Source organism: Diplotaxodon limnothrissa, linkage group LG1, assembly GCF_057381915.1.
Source record: "Diplotaxodon limnothrissa isolate DT_005_m linkage group LG1, D_limnothrissa_male_GT1.1, whole genome shotgun sequence".
Taxonomy (NCBI): Eukaryota; Metazoa; Chordata; class Actinopteri; order Cichliformes; family Cichlidae; genus Diplotaxodon; species Diplotaxodon limnothrissa.
Genome location: NC_140596.1, coordinates 16813869 through 16827405, shown reverse-complemented (window position 1 = coordinate 16827405; position 13537 = coordinate 16813869). Strand labels below are relative to the sequence as shown.

General features: G+C 41.7%; 1 protein-coding gene across 2 annotated transcripts in view; it reads right to left on the bottom strand.

Annotated features, from left to right (window-relative positions):
- LOC146639603 (CUB and sushi domain-containing protein 1-like) overlaps positions 1-13537 on the bottom strand; it is a 480470-nt gene that overhangs the window by 158275 nt on the left and 308658 nt on the right. For both annotated transcript variants that reach the window (XM_085353830.1, XM_085353836.1), the window contains exons 9-10: positions 13247-13371; positions 7620-7741 (exon numbers count right to left, since the gene is read on the bottom strand). In XM_085353830.1, coding sequence (XP_085209956.1) covers positions 7620-7741; positions 13247-13371 — 247 coding nt within the window. The remainder of the gene's footprint in view (positions 1-7619; positions 7742-13246; positions 13372-13537) is intronic.

Sequence of the window (13537 nt, the reverse complement as noted above, 5' to 3'; positions counted from 1 at the left end):
TTGATGTCTCCACTCACAGCTATGGGGTGTTCACGAAACCTGACCAGCACCCCCAGCAGGGAAGCTCCAAGAGTAGGGCCAGGCAACAGGAACTGGTTCAGGGACTGTCCAAGGTATTTATGGGAACAGTTAAACACCAGGCGATTCTTCCCGTTATGACTGACAAGATGATGCGGTATGTACCAGTTCTCCTTGGGCGAAGTCTCATGCGTAACTTCCTTCACGGCTCCTGATTGGATCAGCTTCTGCATTTCTGCCCTGTAGGCATCAGCCCGACTGGGATCCTTTAACAGGCGCCTTTCTGTGCTTCGAAGCATGGGCATGACTGATTCCTTTGGTGCATTCAGTGGCGGCATCTGTGGGTGACGGAGTAGAGGTGTAGCATACCTGAAGACTCCATCGACCATCCTGCGAGTTGTTCTTGCCTCGAGCAGGGCCACAGCCTGCTGATCCTGTTTTGACCGAGTGACCTCTTTCTCGGATCGGTAAGGCACCACGTCCACCTGCCAGAGCCGCTCCACATGTTTGAGCAACTCGTCTGATTGGGCGGATGTATACAGGGATAGGACAGGCTGGGTCTGCCGCCCCATGAAAAGACTTGGCCCTTGAAGGGTCCAGCCAAGCCGGGTGTGGACTGCTGCTGGGCCTCCAGGTGGGCCGAGGCGGACTGGTTCTATGGGGGTGATCAGGTGTGGCTGGTCTGAACCAATGAGAAGCAGAGGCTTGGCTTCCTTCAGGGCAGGGACCGGGATCCCATGCAGGTATTTGTACTTCCTTCTCAGCTGGTCGATAGGATAAGTATGGTGAGCTAAGTTGAGACGATCAGCTGTAAACGCTCCATCAATCTTGTAGTAGGATCCGGGGTTGGTAGCAGCAGAGACGCTGAAGGATACGGTATGTCCATGAAGCATCTGAATATCTTGCCGGACGGTTCGTAATGGCAGGTCCTCCGGGCTGCCTGCCAGACCAAGAGTCTTTGCAGCAGCAGGGAGCAGCATGGTCCTCTCTGAACCGTCATCAAGTATAGCATAGGTGTCTAGAGTCCGCTCTCCATGGCTCAAAAGCACAGGTACAATCTTCAGCATGACACGATTGCTGGCCCCATGGCGATCAAGGTAGAGTGAGCCCGAAGCCGAACTGGTTAGGCAGCTTTCCTCCTTTGCAGCCATGCCAGCGTTGTTTCCTTCTGTCCTGGCATTTACCTCGTGAAGAGCCAGCAGATGTTTACCCTGGCAGCGGCTGCAGGGTTTCTTTAGTGTGCACTGAGCAGCTAAATGAGTTCGGGCACAGCGCCAGCATCGTTTGTTGACCTGTATCCAGTCCTTTATTTCCTCTTTGGAGAGCTTGGCTACATCATCACATTGGCTGAAATAGTGTTCTGTGCTCTCACAGTAGGCACAGTAGGCTTTGTTCTTGACCTTCCCTCTAGCTCGACTCTCCTTCACTGGTGGAAAAGTGTGTTCTGATGGCCCCTTTAGGTTATGTAGGACTGTCACGGTTTGTCGGCCTGGACGGGCCTCAGCCTTTACACTGGTCCTTTCTCTACTGCTTCTTACACCTGCTTGGCCGTCAAATCCTTGACACCAGGACTCCTGACGAAGCCATGCAGATAGGTCGTACAGAGTGTAGGTGCTCCCGGGCTGTTTAAACTGGTGTCGACGAAAATCAGCTCTCTGTTCGGCAGGAAGCTTACTTATTAGTCGGGCAACGTGGGACCCACAGTTCAACTCCGCTTCTCCTTCCAGTCCTAATGTTTGTAACAGCCCAACTAGTGACTGCACCTGAAGGGAGAACCTTTGGAAGGCTACTGTGTCACCTCGCCTTATTTCAGGACCATCCAGGACACTTGCTATCTTTCTCAAGGCGAGCTGATGAGGTTGTCCAAATTTGTCGTGGAGGGCTGCCATGGTGTCAGTATAAGGCTTGGGTGAGTTCAGGTAAGCATCGGCAATAAGTCGAGCTTCATCTAGTTTGAGGTGGTCCACAAGTATCTGATACTTGAAGAGCTCCGTAGCATTAGGAGGGAGTAGGTTCTCTAAAGCCATGCGGAGCCTAGCAAACTCAGAGGGATCAGAATGAATGAACCTTGGAATGGTTGGTTTGGGCCCCCTGTACACTAGCTCAGCCGAAAGAGGAGCAGATGGGTTGCTGCCGTGCCCACTGGTTACTCCAGTGACAAGAGAGGGGGAACTGGCTGGAACAGGCTTGGTTGGGAGCAAACCTGTCTTACTTGGTGCCCAGCAGGGGGGTGGCACAGAGTGTTGTGGAGGGGCATGAAACGTGTTTCCATCCTTAACCACAGGGTCCTGATATAGGGTGCAGCGATGACTAGGCAGCAAAGGCTCACCAGCGAAATATGGTGTGCGGGGTAGAGGGTGGTACTGTACACCATCATCGGAGTATTGTTCGTCAACCTTCATTTGGGAGAATCCCGTGTGCAACTCTTCCATCGGTTCAGGCCATGGCGGTCAGGCCACACCTCCTCATCCTCCTCCTGTGGCATTGTCTCAGGGGTGGTGTATACCTCTCCTGAACCGCGCTTGGGGGGATGATTGGTGCTAGGCTGTGAGGCAGTCAGGTGAGCCATATCCTTCCTCAGCAGGTGAGCCACTTCAATCAGCTCTCTGAGGTCACTCTTTGCTTCCTTCAGTTCTCTGAGGCCCTCCTGTAAAACTTGCTGTGATTGGAGTAGCTGCTCTCTTTCGGCCTGCAAGGCTCTGAATTCTGTATGAAATGTGTGTATTGAAGACCCTAGCAAATTAGAAGTTGCAAATTCAGGTGAGAGGCTCCTATTAAGGTCCACATCTTGTTCACTTCTTCCCAGTGGAGGGGGTGTATTGTAATAGGCCCCATCCCTGTCGCTGTAGAGGGGTGGCGTATGACTATACTGAGGCTGAACTCTGTCGCTTCTTGTGTGAGGCTGTGGGGTATCCCACTGCAGCATTTCCCTAAAGAGGTGGCCTGTATAGTTAACATCAAAGTCCTCAAACCGGCTTGGTCGACGTGTATGGCGTTTAGGCCTTGCATCAGGACATGTCGCTCCATCTGGCTCCATTTTGATAGCTGCTCTCCGGCTCGAAGGACCAATGTTGAGGAGTACTTGTGGTGAGGGCTAGTTCTTTTAGGTTCAGCAGCTAACAAGATGGTGTATCGGTCAGGATACAGGAAGGAGGACAACAGGCTTCCACTTTGCTGGATTGTCACCGCCAGCTGTTTTATTGCCACCTAGATGCTCAGTGTTGCCAGCAGTTTCCAGTCATGAACTTAACACTCGGAGCATCACGTGAAGGATGGCAACCAGGAACACAGCTTACGAGGTAACAGAACTAACACAGAAAAAATCTCCTCTTCTCAAGTAGCATCGCGATACCCCCAACTTCTGCCTACGTCATTTCCTACGACTCCACCCCACACAATATTGCAGAACATAGACATAAAATCCCAGAGCCTTTTATACACTTATTAAGCTGGCAAAGTGGGACCACAAATAAAAAAGTAAACGATCGCTTCATCTCCTCCAGGAAACATGAAGCACATGTAGCAGGACATCCAAATGATCACTGATTACAAGACTACTACAAGTGCCTCAAACATTGATGCTTCCCTGGTTCCACTGTCTACATTTCTTCCTGATACTCCATCAGAAGATAGCAACCACAAGGCCACAGCTTCTTGGCTGACTATGGCTAACTTCATTATGATAATGCACTGAATTCTGGGTATTATGTATTTGTTATGAAACAGCATAAAAGCAGTCCTGCAAAACAACAAACTGATGCAGAGTAAGAGTGGACTTTAGCACATTCTGGCTGAGGCTTTTATTGGTCTTCATTGGCCTCAATTTCTGTGTCAAGTAAAAGTTAACAGAATCTGACAGGATGTTAGAAAATGTGTCCTGTCGATGCTAAAGTGATGATGAAGACGACTGCATGAGTATCTCAAAGTCCGTACACAATATATAAACACACACACACACACACACACACACACACACACACACACACACACACACACACACACACACTAATAAAAAGACAGCAGTGATTGGAGCCTTAATGGGCATGTGTAATGATGCATTTCAGGGTGTAAGTGTGCGAGCAGACATAGCGCAGATTTGGACAAAAATTATTATCTGCTTGATACTGATGAATCAAATGACTGACACACACGATAAGATGTGTGCGCGCACACACACACACACACACACACACACACACACACACACACACACACACACACACACACACACACACACACAGTTCAGTCTTGTTTCTGCTGCCCACCCGGGTATTTCTTCAATGGAAAGCCGACAGTTTACCCTACAACATGTTCTTCACAGTCTCTGGCAGCTAGCAATTAAATTGTCAGACAGAAAACACACATTCAACATTCATAAAGTCAAACACACACAACCAGATGCGTGTGCACACTCTCACACAAATAAAAACACAGGCAAACACAAAAACACAAATAGCTTTTTCTGCCAACAAGATGTCAGATCATAACAATCTGTATTGATTGTACTTCTTTTATTCAAAACTTAACAGAATGACGTACACAAGCAGTACTTATTGGCTGTTTGAACTTCAGCATATAAACCTACTTAAAGAAATCACAAAAGCAACGCACACTTCAATAAAAACGTTTTTGTTATAACGTGTTATTGACGAAAGAAATCTAGAATAATAGTAAGTCAGAGACAGAGTGAGGGAAAGAATAAAGATGAAGAAGAGCAGAGGAGATGAAAAGAAGAAAGGTCTACAGAAAGTTCACTGTTATTCCTCTTGGTTCATGCTCATTTGCTTTCTTTACATATATTATTCTCACCACAAAGAAAAACAACATACAAACACCTTTTTTTCCCAGGCAACCTACACTCAGGATGCTAACCAGTGGGTTTAATCATCTGTCTCATTCCCTATAAGCACAAATTAAGTGAAGCTTAAAGATCTTTGCTAAAGTGGGAATACACAGACATAGTACATAGACATAAAAAGTTAGCATGCTAAAAAAAAAGAAGTTAAGGGCCTTTTAGCAAGCTGTCCTGACAAAAGATAACCCCTGATTAAAAAACAAAGACCAAGCTTGATCCTGCTGTGATGGGACCAGAAGTTATTTCTGTTACACAGGACCCTAACCCGTTTTCAGGGAAATCCTTGCATATTTTCGCAAAGACAATACCATACTTTTTCAACCACAACATTTTGGAGTCCAGGTTTTGAACTGGCCCTCCTTCAGCTCACACCTTTTACTAACTAAAAAGACTGGGTGCATCACGAACCAGAAAGCATGCAGAAGTAGATCCACGACTGTTGAGCAGTTAGAATCCGGCATAAGACAACAATGGGACAACATTCCTCTCCCAAAAGTGCGTAACGGGTCCTACACATTGGTAAACATTAACTAGTCCTAAATGTTTTGAAATGTGTTGCTGCCATCAAATCAAAATGACCTCTTATGATTTGTTTTTTCTTAAAAATGGTACATTTTCTCTTTTGATATGTTTTCTGTGTTCTTTTGTGAACAAAATATCGGTTTATGACATTTGCAAATCATTGCATTCTGTTTTTATTTACATTTTGCACAGCACCCCAACTTTTTTGGGATTGCATCCTATCTCAGTGTCTTGTAGAGTGTAACTGTCTTGTATTTTGTCTCGTGTCCTTGTCTCCCCGTTTATGTATGTAGATAGTGACATTCTGAAAATGCCAGCAGCTGTAGTAGCTGATAATCTGTCATTATAGCCCATTCTTGAAGTGCACTCAAACATCAAGCCTTTTAAACACACATGCATGTGAATACACACACACACACACACACACACACACACACACACACACACACACACACACACACACACACACACACACACACACACACACACACACACACACACGCGTCCCAATGCAATGCACAGAATAGATAAAAAGCGTCCCATCCGTAATAAGCCCAGGCTATGTGTCTCTTCATAAAATACTTTACTGTATTCTATTTTTAACTTAAAGTAACATGCATAACACATGAGGAGGACTTTCCATCTGTCACCTGACAATGAGCAAAATCTCATTTGTACATTTGTTGTGATAAAACTATGCAGCCACGTCAGTTAAGATTAGTGTGATTTCTTGTAAAGTACTTAAAGTGCGAATGGCTGACGGCAGCTCTAAAGCTGACGAGAAGCCTTTAAAGACCACTCGTGATTGTGATGTTGGTGTTAATAAGATTTCATGAGTGAATTCGTAAGATGCGCATAGCTATGTGAAAGAGACAAGTCAGCACTAACGTACAGGAACATATGAGAATTAAGTTGCGGCGAGAAACAAGCTGTTAGACATGGATAGATTTGCCTTTTCTCTCTATCAAGGTCACAATGGCCAACAGCAGAGAACAAAAAGTCAGTTTCTCACTCCTTTTTCTCTTTCCACTTTCTTTATTTTCTTCTCTCTCTTCAATCATATCTCACTATTTCTCCATCCAGCTCCCTTGAAGGCTCACAGGTGAGTAGACTCCATTTCCATCCATCTTTAGAAAAAACTTCAATGTCACATGTCAAGTACCTGCTTGGACATTCAGTCCTTTTTCTTTTCCTGTTCTCTGTTCCCGGTGCTCGCTTTTTAGATATGAAGTAGCAAGCTGAATATTCAGCCCCATTTTCTCCCCTTCCTTTCTCTTCTCTTTAGTTTTCAATGAGCTCTGTGCCTTCTCACTCTCCTTGCGTCTCTGTACTTTCACCATCTTCAGACTTAACATTTTAAACAAATCAAAGCGAAAGGAGAAAAGCAGATGACAGACGGAGAAAGTGGATGGGAAGATAGCAGTGCAGAGTAGAGTAGGTGAGGGGAGAGATGAGGAGAAAAGAGTGGAGAACAAAGAACTCAGCGTTTGTTGGGACAAAATGAGAGGCAAGTGGAGAGTAAGGGGGGAGGGAAGGGAAAGAGTGGAGGGCAGAGAGTGCAGAGGAGACAAAGGGGAACAAGATCTGAAAACATGATATATGAGAATACACGAAGAGAAGAAAATCAAGAAAAGAAAAACGTAGATAGACTCGAGATGTTGTTCCACAGGTAAATAAATTATTCATGTCTCTGCAACGATGGCTCGAGAACCAAAGTTGCCTTGACAAAAGTGGAAGGGGGCAGGTGGGGTGGGATTAGGGTGATGACCGCAGCTGAAAAAGAATTCAAACCACAAACAAATGACAAAAATGAAGCCCGCAACAACAGTCCTTTAACTTCGTCAACACTCGACGTAAGAGAATATGTTTGTATACTGTGTCATAGTTTCTTCTGTGGCTTCCTGCAAGTCATGCTCACTACAGTAGTCTTTTCTTTCTCTCTCGGCTGCTCTTTTGAATTTCCACATTCACCACATTGGGTCATAAGCATACATTTTTTTTTCCCCAACAATATCCTGTCCCTCAAACCTCACTCATGGATTGTATTTCAGTTGAATGGAACTCAGTACTCTTCTTTTAAGATCACAACACAATGTGATGAAAGCATATTGCAGGTATAAAATGTGTATTTTCCACCTGTCAGATTACAGGGTTTTAGTTTTTTGATGTTGTTTTTTTTTAAAATAAAAAACTCTTAGTAAAATTAAACATTGAAAAAGCTCACCTTCTCAGCGTCCATTGCAGTGATGACCCACACACAGTGGGCATTGTTCTCATATTGAACTGGGTAGTTGGGAGACGTTATGACCCCTCTGGGTCCTCTTAGGTTACTGCCACAGGTACGAGCTACAGAGGAAGAGAGCAAAAGAGAGAAGGAGCAACAAAAAAGATTTATAGTCTGGTCAAAACTGTGCTTGCAGATTCACCTTTTACTTTAGAAATAGGACAAAATGAAAACAGGGTGAGGTAGTGTCAGAGATCAAAATGTTGAAAAACAGAATGTAAGCATATAATATTTACTATGTTTACACCAGGGGTGGGCAATTCCAGGCCTCGAGGGCTGGTGTCCTGCAGGTTTTAGATCTCACCTTGGGTCAACACACATGGTTAGTTTGTTACCAGGCCTCTGGAGTACTTCAGGAGCTAATTTAGCCATTTAAATCAGCTGTGTTGGTTCAAGGACACATCTAAAACCTGCAGGGAGACTGGCCCTCGAGGCCTGGAGTTGCCCACCCTGGTTTACACTGACTGTAGACCTATGTGTGTGGATTTGTGTGAATAGAATTTTAATTAATAATAGTCATTTATAATCAAATCAATCCAAATTTCTTCCATTTATATAGCACTTTTCACAAACAGCAAATGCCCACAGGAATAATATCATTATTTTACTAATTCTCCAATTACTTAACATATTTCCTTTTTACTTGTCCAAATTCCCATTGTGCCAACTTTTAGTATCACCTTGGCCTCCAGTGCTACAGTGTGGATTAATTTGAAATATTAAACAAATCTCAAAGATTTTTATGTGCAGATTAAACACAAAAGGGATGTTGAACAAGTATGTAATGCATTTACGTCTTCTGTTTGGGACTTCTGCAATTCCTTATCTTCCAGTTGTCCTAATAGGTCCTAGAAAAGCTTTAATTTGATCCAAAACATGACTGCAAAAGTCTTAATGGGAGCAGAAATAGAGATTATACTTCTGTATTAGGTTTTTTTTCCTTGGCTCCCCATTAAATCTAGAATTGAATTTAGTGTCCTTCTTCTCACTACAAAGCCCTGAAAGAGGAGTCTTTATGTCTTAAAGATCTCACTTCTTGTAAATGTAAAGAAACTAGGATACAGATTGGAACAGGTATATTTTTGAGTATGTCTGAAAGACATCATAAGATCTTTTCATTCACAGTGCATACATCAGCTGCTTAAACATGGCCAAAGGCCAACCTGTGGTCAATAGTTTAAAGAAAGTCAACATGAAACGTTGAACCTTGAGACATCCTTTCATGTCTCAAAGAAATTCATTTTTGGATGAGAAAGACACACACACACACACATGCACACGCACACACGCACACACACACACACACACACACACACACACACACACACACACACACACCCTGTATCTGCAAGAAGAGAGGTCAAGGAATCATCTTCGTCTAAATTTGGGTGTTCCTTTATAGTATACTAGCGATGTAGAATATAGAAACTATTAGGACAGTTTGCTACGGAGCAGGTGACCAACGTACCTTGCAACTCCTTGTAGTTATACTAAAACGGCAAAAATAACTTAAATCATAATGATTGAAACTGTTCACTCCTATTAGAGGGAAAGAAAGCCTGTGTCACAGGAGCATACGCGGTTTAAGGAGGTTTTAAATACAGATAAGTTGAGAGACATCACAGACAGATGTCAGAAAAAGATAGAAAAAGAGTAGAGGGTGAAAAAATGTAAGAAAGAATATGAAAAGAAAGGAAAGGAGGAAAGGGCAAGCGGCACGAGAGAGACGCGGAAAATACAAGGAGAGAAAGGGAGAGAGAGGAGGACCTCAGATGACTGATCTGCCTGTTAATTAGAAAAGAGAGCTGAACCACACAGTGATACACACAGCTACACGCTCACACAGAAACACATTCATGGCAAGAGAGTGATCACACAAAATAATACAATGCACAGGAATTATAGTACAGACATTTTAACCTCTACTTGCTTGTAACAGACTACTGATCTCGATTTCTACTTCTTATCTCACTTTATCCTTCCTGCTTTCACCTGTTCATTTGTATTGATATACCCCTGTAATAACAAATATTTGTGTTTAAAATAAAGTCTGGATTCACAGCTTCTATCTGGTGCCAGTTCATGCAGTCTTGTATTGTTGTGGAAATGCTGTTCTTCAGTTGAGATTTTCCTTATAAAGTATTCTATATTTAATCAAAAGTAAGAAAGAAGGTTGTTCCATATTTTGACATTACTGCAAAAGTCTTTTACGAAACTGTCCCATTTACAGCTTCACTAAATGAATAATAAATATAATGCATATTGAGTAAAACCAACATTCACAGTCAATGTGACTCCACAATTCAACTGAAATGAGCTACTAAGAATGCCTTGAGGATAATTCTAAAAGAGATTCTGTGACAACAACAAAAAAGAAAAAATAGAGACAACAGTAGTGATTCTCAAAGTGTCAGCCACTGCCCCCTGGTGAGCTGAGTAGGTACTATAGGTAAGCTGCTGATGGTTTTCTATAATATCTAAACAATATTTAAAAATGTGAATTTTGTAGTTAGATGTGAAAGGTTAAATGTTTACACTTATTTTGGAAACAAAATTTAAAAAGCCATAATTAAAAAGTAGCAATATTCATATATCGGACCAAGGTTTGGTCGTCTCAAAGGCAATCCTAAAAAAATCTGAGTATATCTCATGATTCAGTAGCTTCTAGAATAACCTTCAGCAGCAAAATGTGATGTAATTGTTTTCTGTATGATTTTATCAGTATCTCACATTGTTGTAGAAGAGTTTTGACCCACAGTGTTGCTTCACTTTATTGGCTTCCTTTTATGCACAGCTCTCTGAAAGTTCTGCCACAGCATTTCAGGCTGAGGTCCACAGTTTGACTGGATTATTGTGACACCATGATTTACTTTCTTTCTGTTGTAGATTTGCTTCTGTGCTTAGGATCATTGTCCATTTGCATCACCTAGGTTCAGCCAAACTCTAGCAATGAGACATATGGCCTCACATTTGGTTAGAATACATTTGTATACATAGTTTATGGTCCACTAAACTGACTGCATGGTGCCCATGTCTAATAGCTACATAACAAGCCCAAATCATCACCAGCAAACTGCTAAAGCATTTGCTTTTGTAGAGGTTGTCATACTTGCTAATGATGAAATAATCAGGAGAATTTTGTTAAACATAGTATTTATGTAAATATAAATAGTAAAAAGAATATTCCAGATAAGCTTTTCAAGAAACCGCTACTGTTTCTAACCATCAGAAGTAGCCTGTATCATGATTCCAGGCGGGTTCCTGCAGCCACAGACAGACATGTAGTCACAAATTACACATTCACACATGTGCACATAACCACACACATCTAAAGTTTAACACAATGTGACAGGGACCCTATAGTCTGTGTCTGAGCGCTGGGACTGTCTGCCCATCAAACACACACACAGCTCAAGGCAAATATTGCAGCAACTATCAGCTGTGTGACATTGTCCACTGGACACTAGCTGCAAGTGCAAGTGTGTTTGTAAGTGTATTTGCGCACACACTTGAGTGTCTCTGTTAGCTGTCTCCCTTTTTATTGTAAAATAATAAGTCCAACAGGATACTGTCGGTAAACATGCTGGCAGCAAGATCCCCTGCGTCATTGCGCCGCCACTCATACATTTATTTATTTAGTCACTCAGTCAGAAAGTGAATCATAATTTTTACACATTAACAAATAATAAAACATAATCCGAGCTAATATTATTTATGATATGTCCATAATAATATAGATTTAGCATCTGCAAATACCCCAAAACAACATAACTATTCAAAGCTTGTGAAAATCAAGAGACAATATCTTTATGTAAGATATGATTACAAATAGGGAATACACTGGATTATCGCTCAGCTGCCAATGTCAGTCGCTATGGAAGCTCTGGTAGTGATTGCTAGGAACAACTCGTTTTTTTCACGCTAAGCTGATTTAAGAGGTGTTATTTTGTTAACCTGACTTACAATTCCTGGCACCATTTTTATGGCTCTGACACACACAAACAAGATGAAGTGCCTATGCCTAATCCTACATGCAAAGTTAATATTGACTAACGGAAACAGCAATCAGTGCAACACCATACCATTTTAATTGCTGACAAAATTAGAGATCTGGAGACAGATTCAGAGGTATGGGACCAGGATTAACTATTGCGGCATGGCTTTAGAGGAGTATTATAAAAGATCTGCTTAAAGATCTCCTCGATTTCATCAACAATCTGACACTCTGAGGAACAAATAATTAGTGTGACCATAGCTGTGCCTGTGTGGCCTTATCCTAATAATGCTAACACATCACCGCCATGCAATTCCCGTGCAATTCCACTGTTATCCAAAAACTATTAAAAACACATTAGGATTACTGACTTCTGCTTTTGCTAATGATGAAAATGTAATCCTAGTTTCATTGCTACAGTGCCTGCAGTGGTGGTGCTGCTGATTAAAGACAGGTCATATTTTTGAATGCAGACCTCTGGGGCAATAATAGTTGGTAAAACTTGTTGATAATTTAACCTCTAGTTCACCCAAAGTGCACACAAAAGTGTCCTTGAACATATCACTGAATCTGAGGTAATCAGGCTCACACTTCCCCTGCACCTCCAGCTCTTTACATCACTCTCAGGTCCAAGGTTAATATTAAATATCATGTGATTTTTGAACACATTAGTCAGCATTAGAGCTTCTTGATTTTAACCCTCTAAGAAAATACAAAACTTGGGAAACTTGGCTGTTATTTCCCTCTTTAATCTCGTTGCTTCATTCACTTTCATTTATTAATTTGAAAAACGATTATGTATCCTCTATCTGAATAAAGTGTATTGTTGATATTAACTGATTAAAGTAAAATGAATGGTGTGAGCCTCTTTTAACAAGTTATGTTGCTGTTTTATTCCAGGTATATTTAAGCTTATTTTAAAGTAAAAACAGCCACACTTTTCAAAATGACCATAAACAAGTTTAACATAACAGCTGTGCTATGATTACAGCTATATTCACAAGTGAAACGATCCCTGTGGAAATGAGAAGCGAAACATCTCTTTTATTTGTCATCACACAGTGTTCAGCCTCCATTTAGGTGCTCACTTTTTGAATGGTACATATGGTTCATTTTGATCATTTTATCCCATTAGACACTTGCTTAAAAATTGGTATGAATTTTGGTGAAAATTTGTTTTTTAATGATATCAATATTTTGACCATAGGAAACCTAACCCTAATAGGACCTAACCCTAATCCAATCTAAATATTTGTGACACATCTGAAGACATTTCTTAAGGCATTCATTAACATACTGTTGTTTAAACGAGGTAGTAACTGTTAACAAATTATGCTTAAAAAGGGTTTAAGGGTTGCAAACAAATCTTTTATTAATCTAAATTACTGATTAAAAAATAATGATCAAATGGCAACACATAACCATTACCTTATTTAACAGATCCACTTTGTAAAACATATAACATATGAGCTGTTATTATAATGACGATGATAAGAGCTACTATGATTATATAAGCTATTTGTATGAAATAGCTACATGATTTGGTTTGAGTTGAATGGCAGGTGGGACTTACTTCTGCAGATGGGTCTGTGGTCACTCCAGGCTGCCAGTGTGTCAGTGACTCGTTGACAGGTGATACTTTTGGATCCCTGTAGTACGTAGCTGTCATCACAACTGAACTGGACGCTGGAGCCAACTCTATTTAAAGGGACACAAAATTAAAAACGCTTGTCAAAAAAAGTAAGAAGAGGTACTCTGAGTCCAGTTCTGACTGATACCCCAAAATCATTGTCAGTTAAAAGTGTAAAAACATGAGAAAAACGCCCTTAAATCACCAGAAAAATCGACTCTTTCAGTTCAAATG